The following is an 8,912-nucleotide window of genomic DNA, read 5'->3' as shown; positions in this document are numbered from 1 at the left end:
TCTCTCTCTCTCTCTCTGTATCTCTCTCTGGTCAAATTAAAATAAATGAATAAATAAATAAAATTAAATAAATAATTATTTTTAAAAAATAAATGAATAAATAAATATTTTTTTAAAAAAAGGGACCAGCAGGTGGTGTGGTGGTTAAGGCACTGGACACTCCCACATGACTGATCACGGTTCAAGTCCTGGACCTGGTGGCTTGCTTTCTCACTTTCTATCTCTCTTTCTCTGTCTCTCTCTGGTCAAATTTAAAAACAAACAAACAAACAAATAAATAAATAAATATATATTTTTGGAGGGGTTTTTGCTATAGGGCAAGTGCACTCACCAGACAGACAGAGACAGAGAGACAGAAAGCGTGAATGGCCAGGTCACAATCACTTCTGGAGTTTTGGGCATGCACATACATGTGCCCAGCGTGATTTAAGCTGCTGTGACCCAGACTAGAACCATGGTCAACCACGTGCAAGTCCAGCATCTTTACCACTATGCCACAAACTTTTCGAAATCCTGTTATATGTACATGCCCCAGAAAAGTTCAGACAAGAGTTCATTCATTCAAGGAGGCTACATAATCTAGTGGTTAATAGGATAAACACTGGTGTCAGAGTGGGTTCAAGCCCTAACGCTACTATTCATCACACCTGGAACAATTTTATTCATCTCTATGTATGTTTATCTGTAAAGGGGGTAAACTATCAATCTCGTAAGATTAAATGAGAAAATGCATAAAGTCCTTAGCAAAGACTGCACATGTAAACTTAATTATTAACTGTAATTAATGGTAGTATTTGTAAATCACTTTAATTGGTTTCTAGTGGGTAATGAATTCTCAAATAATGGGCAATAAGCAAAGAATTGCCAAGGGACAGGTGGGCGGGGTAGATAATGCAATGAGGCTGAGTTTTTTCTTTTTTAGAGAGGTTTTTCCTATAGGTGTATACGCTCCTGGAAGAGACGAGACAAAAACAGGGGGGGGGAGGGTGGCCATTGCACAATCCCTTCTCCATTCTCTTGGGGTTTTGAGTATGTATACAAGCAAACGCAATTGGGGTGTTTTAAGCCGCCACTCAAACCACAGTTGACAATGTGGGAAACTATTTACATAACTATTATGCCATCTGCTGGCCCCACGAAGGGTTTTCTTTTTTTTTTTTTTAAGAATTATTTAGGGGACCAGCAGTTAGCGTAATGGCTATGTCGCTGGACTCCCATGTAGTTGACCGCGGTTTGCATCCCAGACCCTGCGGCTTAAAACTCATGCCTGGCGTGTGTGCGTGTGTGTCCAAGATCCTGAGAGGAGAATGGAGAAGGGATTGCGGCATGGGCGTGGCCATCCTCGGGGGTGGGGTGATTTCTCGCTTTGTCTCTCTCTGCCTGTCTGGCGAGTGCGGGCACCCTGTAGCAAAAACCGCTAAAAAAAAAAAAAAAAAAAAAATTATTTAGGGGACCAGCAGTTAGTGTAATGGCTATGTTGCTGGACTCCCATGTAGCCGACTACGTTTCGAGTCCTGGACCTGGTGGCTTAAATTCACACTGGGCGCCTGTGCATGCACGCCCAAGATCCTGAGAGCAGAATGGAGAAGGGATTGCAGCGTGGCCATCCCCCCTGGGGAGTGATTTCTTGCTTTCTCTCTGTCTCTCTGGTGAGCACATGCACCCTATAGCAAAAACCTCTCCAAAAAAAAAAAAAAGATTTACGGATCAGCAGGTGGCATGGTGATTAAGGCGCTGGACACTCCCACATGACTGACCACAGTTCAAGTCCTGGACCTGGTGGCTTGCTTTCTCACTTTCCCTCTCTCTGTGTCTCTCTGGTCATATTAAAATGAATAAATGAAATTAATTATAATATTTATTTAGTTCCATGTTATTTTTAGAAAGAATTATTAAACTTTATTTTAATTTGATCAGAGAGGTACAGAGAGAGGGAAATTGAGAAAGTGAGCTGCCAGGCCTGGGACTGTGAACCATGGTTGCTCATGTGGGAGTCCAGTGCCTTCAACCACCAGGTGCACGGCTCCTGCTGGCCCTAGTGTTATTTTAATTTGACCAGAGAGAGACACAGAAAGGGAAAGGGAAGAAGCAAGCCGCCAGGATAGGGACTTGAACTGGGTTTTCATGATGAAAAAACATTTGAGAGATTTTTGTTATAGGGCTTGTAAACTGGCGAGAGACAGACACCGAAAAATCACCTCCTAGAGGGGACGGCCTCGCCAATCCCTTGTCCATTTCCCTCTAGGGATTTTGGGCACTCAGATAGGCAACCGCTGCCAGGTCTGGGACTCAAACCACGGTCAATTACGTGGGAGTGCAGCGACTAACCATTGCCATCTGCTGGTCCCTTTAATAGAGTATTCATAGCCCATGAGCTACCTGTACAGAGAGGTAACGTGTGGGATTTAGTTAACAAACAAAAAATCTGGGTGAGGAGTATATTACAGTGTATTACCATTTTATTGGGGGTACTGCTTGAAATTTTTTATAATAATGAGATGAAACAACTTATTGAGGCAGAACAGAAGTGCTCCACCTGAGGCCTGGTAAGCTTGGATGCGTCAGTTCTGTCGTTTAGTTTGCCCAGCTGTACCCACCTATAAAAGAGATGTTAAACCCTATTTCCAAAGTTGCAAGGTTTTTAAAGACGGCGATGTGTAAACGCCTTAGTATACTGGCTGACACAAACCCACTGCTCACTAAATGGGAGCCTACTGGCACTCAACGAAAACAGTAGTGGGATCTGGGTATAAACTATGAACCCCAGAAAGGGTGGGCACCAAGGGCGGGCGCCCCGACAGCAATGGGTCTGGCGCGCAGAGTCGCGGGTCGCAGAGCGGAGTCCACAGCCCAGGGCAGAGGCGAGAAGGCGGCATCTGGAGGCGGTAATCCGCGACCCGCCCTCGGCCTGCGGAAGCCCTCCGGCGAGCTCTTCAGTTGCCCAGGGTCGGGGTCTTGTCTTGCGGCCCGGTCGGACTCCATTTAGGGCTCGTCCTCAAACTCGGAGGCGCTTCTTGACAAACGTTCTGCAAGAAGAAAGCGCGCCTGGCTTTCCCAATAAATGGCGAGTGCCCTCGGCCGCGCACCCCGGTGACAAACATCACGCCCGCGGCCTGCAAACCGCCCACCCGGCAGAACCGAGGTCTTGTCCCAAAGACGCGACGAGGCGCAAAGCAGCTCACGAGCCAACCCCAACCGCCTACAGCCAAGGTGACTTCCGGAGCCGAATAGGAAAGGCGAAGCGAGGGCGCCAGAGGGAGGAAGACAGAGTTTTAGGTGGCCAGGACAGTGCCGCCTGAAATGTCCCGCCCGCCAGCACTTTAACACAGATTAACGAGGCGGAGCCCGCGTTCTCCAAACTCCCGGCCCGGCTGTGGCCTCTCTCGCGGCAGTCGCGGCGCCCCGGCTGGTAATTTCTCTCCCGGCACGTACAGTGGCCATCTCAACACCCCATGGCTCAAGCGCGCGCACAGAACCCTGCGCTCCGCTTGGGGGCGGGGCTTAAGCATGCACGCATGCGTACTGGGACACACGCAAGCGCAGTACGGTCTCCCGGGCGACGGCGGCGGCGGCGGCTCCTTGGGGTGTTCGGCTCCCTCCCATCTAGGCCGGCCCCGGCCCGTCTCGCCCCCAGGAATTCATTCTTCGGGGCCGTGGACTTTCTCATCGTGCCCCTTCAAAGTAAAGCTTGGGGACCTGGGGGGAGACGGAAGTACCGCCTCGATATCCCAAAGACGATCGGGGAAACGGAAGTGGCCGTCGGGGGCTGGTTGGGGCAAGCCGGAAGTGACGGTACCGTGGGGAAGTCGGGGGCGGAGCGGGGTGTGTGTGTATGTGTGCGTGCGTGCGCGAGCGCGTGTGTGTGTTGGTTGCTGCGCTCTGCTGGAACACCGAGGGAAGGCGGAGGGGGGCAGTCAGCCAGCCGGTCCGGCACCCCGTAAGTGTCCGTCCTCGGGTCTGTGGTGATTTCGGCGGGTTTGATGGGCGTGGCGCGCGTGCGCAAAACCACTCTATCCACAGAGTCGGGCGCGATCCTGGCTCTCGCGTTGTCCCAGGATTTGCCGACCTCTGGGGCCCTCGTCCTGTCGCGACCGGTGATGACACTGCTCTGGTCTCGTGCTTCCTTCTCCTCTGCTTTCTAATCCAACTGCCCTCCCTTGCTGTGATTGGTATTTGGAGCTCCTCCCACCTCCTGTCCAGCTCCGTGTGCCGTCGATCTTCTGCCCTTTGTGTTTCTCTCCCTGTGCCCCGGAATCCGGAGGAGGATGGGGGCGGGTGTGTGTGTGTGTGTGTGTGCTCCTGCGAGAGAAACTTTTTAGGTACTGGGGCGGGGATTCAGACCCGGGATGCTTCCGGGTATATAAAATCTGCCCCGGGCGACAGCGGGCCTCCCTCCCTTCGTCCTTCCTTAGAGAACTGTCTGCCATGGAGCCCAGTGATAGTACCAGTACCGCTATGGAAGAGCCTGACAGCCTGGAGGTGCTGGTGAAGACTCTGGACTCTCAGACTCGGACTTTTATTGTGGGGGCCCAGGTGAGACGCCAGGACTTCTGGAAGACACCCATTACCTTCTTGTAGGCCTCAGACTGAGTGAAGAGTCTGATTTTTCTGTCCCTCAGATTTTCTTCTCATTAATTTCTTCGTTCATTTTCTAGATAGAATATTGTCTGGCATTTTTTTGTTGAGTGAGAAGGAATGGTTTCTGTTGAGAGTCCGATTTTGTTCTGTTCTTTTCCGCGGTAGAGTTCAATACTGATGGAAATACAGAGGAAGCAGCAGTTTGTATGGCATCATCATAGGTGGGCCTCAGCCCAACGGGGCAGGTGCGGGAAGGGAAACATAGGGACCCCCAAACAAGTGTGTCTTACCGACAGAAATCGTCTAGGTCTGCGTGGCGTCTTAAAAGGATAGAAGTCAGAACTCATACTGTAGTAGGCTAATAGACTCTCTAGTGAAATGACTAACATTTGTGGCGTAATTTGAATCTCTTGAGCCTAATGTCATAGGTCCAGTTATGTATCTTTACTACTGTACTAGCTGGGAGGGGAGATTGAGAGCAGGTTGATCCATGGTGAGCCATGTGGGAGTCCAGTGCTCTTAACCACCATGCCACATGCCGGCCCCCACCCATGGTGTTCTAAAACGTATTATTACATGTATTTAAGAAATCATATAGGCTTTTGTGAGTTTGATGTATTTAAACATTTTGGTATTTTGCAAGAGTCAGTTGTCTAGTTAGGAAAAGTGGCTTTTTGTTCCCTTCTTTCTTTCTTTGTTAGTCATTCTTCATTAACCTAATTCTCCATCCCATCTTTTTTTAAAAGAATGATTTTATTTAACTTTAATTAATTAATTAATTAAAATTTGACCAGAGAGGGACAGAGAGAAGAAAGTGAGAAAGCAAACTCCCAGGTCTGGGACTTGAACCGCTGTCGGCCATGTGAGAGTCCAGCACCTTTAACCACCACGCCACCTGCTGGCCCCCATCCCATCTTTTTTGCCATTGTTTTTATTTCTGAATAAAAGTCTCTGTCGGAGATAAACTAGTGTTGCCGTTCTGTGTTTGATAAGAGACGATTCTGTCTCCAGGCGCACATTCCCTTGACAGCCAGGCAGAGGAGAGAAGGGAATGTCAGTTGGCTGTTTTGTTTCTTATAGTATTTTCTCCTTGGCCTAAAACCTGAGCTTCCCGTAATGTCTGTATTTGGACAAGTGTGCTCAATTATTGGTCTTTGCACCATGATTACCTCACAACCGAGACAAGCGGTTCATGATTCTATGGAGGTTTTATCCCTCACCTCCACGAATCATCTGTCCCTCTTCTGATCTTTTTCCTTTTTCCTCCATTCTCTGATAACTGTACATGTTTCTTCCCCCTTGCAGATGAATGTAAAAGAGTTTAAGGAGCACATTGCTGCCTCTGTCAGCATCCCCTCTGAGAAACAACGGCTTATCTACCAGGGGCGAGTTCTGCAAGATGATAAGAAGCTCCAGGAATACAGTAAGGGAGTGAGAGGCAGTGTGGAGGTTGAGGCAGCTGTTCAGAGGGATGAGCCAAAGCCATGGCTTTGTCTAATCGTGCAATACATTGTTGTGTGTCTTTTTTTGCAGACGTTGGGGGGAAAGTTATCCACCTAGTGGAACGGGCTCCTCCTCAGACTCAGCTCCCCTCTGGGGCATCTTCTGGGACAGGGTCTGCTTCAGCCACTCATGGTGGGGGACCCACGCCTGGAACCCGGGGGCCTGGAGCCTCTGTCCATGACCGGAATGCCAACAGCTATGTCATGGTTGGAACCTTCAACCTTCCTGTAAGCCTGTGTTCCACATGGGAGGGTCTTGATGGGGAAGGATAGTTTTGGTTATGGTAGCAACAGGATGCTCATAAGACAAAGGTCTCGGTGTTTACATTGGGTTTGGAGGGCCTTGTGGTCTGATACTGGCCTCAGTCTTTAAGGAGAAAAGGGCCTGGGCTCCAGAGAATGAGCTGGAAGTGTGGAGGCCTTAGTATTTGGCTTCTCCCAGAGCAACTTCCCTTACCCTTTCCCCAGAGTGACGGCTCTGCTGTGGATGTTCACATCAACATGGAACAGGCCCCAATTCAGGTATCGAGGGGCCTGGGAGGGTCAGGGAAGGGGATCTGGGAGAAGGAGGCCATGAGGTGGGGGTGGACCTGGCTAAGATGGCGGGGACCTGGTTTAGTAGGTGTTCGTGCTTCCTCTCAGACCTGTGCTGATCGTCCCTCTCTTATTGTAGAGTGAGCCCCGGGTACGGCTAGTGATGGCTCAGCACATGATCAGGGACATTCAGACCTTACTGTCTCGGATGGAAGTAAGTGGGCACAATTGGCTAGGGCCTCTTTCTTCTATCTTCCCTCCCCCTTTTCTTTCAGCCTGGTTGGGGCGTGACTGGCTATATCTGCAGGATTCGGCCTTTCTAATCTGGTTTCTTCTCTACAGTCTGTTCTTTGGGCAGAAAAAGTATCTTTGTGAGGTCCTCTTGTTCCTGCTCATCCTTTTAGAGCCTGGTATCTGAGACAGTTTGTTTCAGACTTGTCAGATAACTCTATAACATATATTTTGTTCTTTTTTTAAACATTTTTTTGCTGGTAGAATGAACAGTATCTTTTTGTTTATTTATTTTCATTTGTTATTTTTTCATTTGACTAGAGAGAGAGAGAGAAAGAGAAAGAGAGAGGGAAAGCAAGAAAGCAAGCCGCCGGGTCTGGGACTTGAACCTTGGTAGACCACGTGGGAATCCAGTGCCTTTAACCACTGTGCCACCTGCTGGCCCCAGATTAAGAGTATCTTAATTAGCATCATGGGTTTTCTTTTTATTTTTTAAAGAATTATTTATTTTTTAAATATTTATTAATTTACTTATTTTGAACAGAGAGAGACACACAGAGAGGGAGAGAGAATGTGAGAAAGCAAGCCACCAGGTCCAGGGCTTAAACCATGGTCGGCTATGTGGGAATGTCCAGCATCTTAAACACCAGGTCACCTGCTGGTCCCCTCCCCCCCTTTTTTCTTTTTCTTTCTTTTTTAAAAGTTTTTGCCATATGGCACATGCACTCACCGGAGACAGAGACAGTGAGAGGGAAAGTAAGAAATCACACCCTCAGGAGAATGGCCATGCTACAATCCCTTCTTTATTCTCCTCTTGAGATTTTGGTCATGCCTGTGCATGTGCCTAGTGTGATTTTTCAAACCACCAGGTCCAGGATTTACCCCCCTGGTCCAGGATTTATTTGTTTGTTTGGATTTTTTTTTTTTTTTTTGAGGGGTTTTTGTTACAGGGTGTGTGCGCTCAGCAGAAAGACAGAGAAACAGAAAGCAAGAAATCAACCCCTGGAGGGAGTGGGGTAGTGGCAGTGCCACAATCCCTTCTCCATTCTCCTCTCAGGATCTTGAGTTTAAGCCACCGGATCTGGGGCTTGAGCCTCGGTTGACTACATGGGAGTCCAGCAACATAGCCATTACACCATCTGCTGGCCCCCAGGTCCGGGATTTGAACCATAGTCGGTTGTGGGAGTCCAGCGACTAAACTCCTTGACTAGTAGTGTGTGTGTGTGTGTGTGTGTGTGTATTTATATAATTTTTTTGGAAGTTTTTGCCTTGGGGCGCATGCACTCACTGGAAAGAGAGCAACAAAGAGGGAAAGTTAGAAATCACCCCCTGTGGGGATGGACATGCTGCATTCCCTTTTCCTCCATTTTCCTCCTGGGATCTTGGGCATGCATGCACACATACCCGATGTGTTTTAAGCCACAAAGTCCAGGACTCAGACCACAGTCAGCCGAGTGGGAGTCTAGCGATGTATCCAGGACTCGAACCATGGTTGGCCATGTGGGAGTGTCCAGCGCCTTAACCACCACGCCACCTGCTGGGCCCCCTTTTTTATTTATTTATTTTTTAATTTTTATTATATAATTTTGTTAATTATTTATTTAAATTTGAGCAGAGAAGGAGAAAGAGAAAATGAGAAAGCACGCTCTGCCCTGTCTGGGACTCAAACCACAGTCAGGCCATGTGGGAGTCCAGTGCCTTTAACCACTATACCACCAGGCAGCCCCTATAGTGTATATTTTCAATTAAAGAAAGAGTCCAGCTTTTTAACCTAATTGTCATCTTCATCTTTGGGATGTCCTGAGTTCATTTGTCTGTGTTGCAGCTGTAATTTTTGACCTTTTCCCTCATCATGTGGAAGTTAGAAAACCCAGGCCCGTGGCCAGCAGATGTCATGGTGGTTAAGGTGGCTGGACTCCCATGTGCCTGACAAAGGTTCAAGTCCTGGACCTGGCAGCTTGCTTTCTCACTTTCCTTCTCTCTCTCTGGTCAACCTCAAATAAATAAAATACAAAAATTTTAAAGGGACCAGCAGTTGGCATAACGGCTGGGGTGCTTGAATTCCCA

At 48.4% G+C, this 8,912-nt stretch overlaps 1 protein-coding gene and 1 long non-coding RNA gene across 14 annotated transcripts in view; one reads left to right on the top strand and one right to left on the bottom strand.

Annotated features, from left to right (window-relative positions):
• Window positions 1-2,430: 2,430 nt before the first annotated feature.
• Window positions 2,431-3,604, bottom strand: LOC106735465 (uncharacterized). The gene is made up of 2 exons (XR_001370785.2): window positions 3,524-3,604; window positions 2,431-3,026 (listed from the first exon to the last, which is right to left on the bottom strand). It is a non-coding gene; the product is annotated as an uncharacterized LOC106735465 (long non-coding RNA).
• The window catches only part of BAG6 (BAG cochaperone 6), a 15,068-nt gene continuing 9,739 nt past the window's right edge, over window positions 3,584-8,912 (top strand). For 2 of the 13 annotated variants that reach the window (XM_027774116.1, XM_027774118.1), the window contains exons 1-6: window positions 3,584-3,792; window positions 4,413-4,533; window positions 5,884-6,001; window positions 6,112-6,308; window positions 6,549-6,602; window positions 6,754-6,828. In XM_027774116.1, coding sequence (XP_027629917.1) covers window positions 4,426-4,533; window positions 5,884-6,001; window positions 6,112-6,308; window positions 6,549-6,602; window positions 6,754-6,828 — 552 coding nt within the window. In that variant the 5' untranslated portion in view covers window positions 3,584-3,792; window positions 4,413-4,425. The other 11 variants (XM_006154268.3, XM_027774112.1, XM_006154269.3 and 8 more) reach the window with 10 other exon arrangements.

The sequence above is a fragment of the Tupaia chinensis genome, unplaced genomic scaffold (assembly GCF_000334495.1).
Source record: "Tupaia chinensis unplaced genomic scaffold, TupChi_1.0 Scaffold000403_1, whole genome shotgun sequence".
NCBI lineage: Eukaryota > Metazoa > Chordata > Mammalia > Scandentia > Tupaiidae > Tupaia > Tupaia belangeri.
Note: the sequence above shows the minus strand (reverse complement) of the source record. Positions and strands in the feature narration are given on the sequence as shown.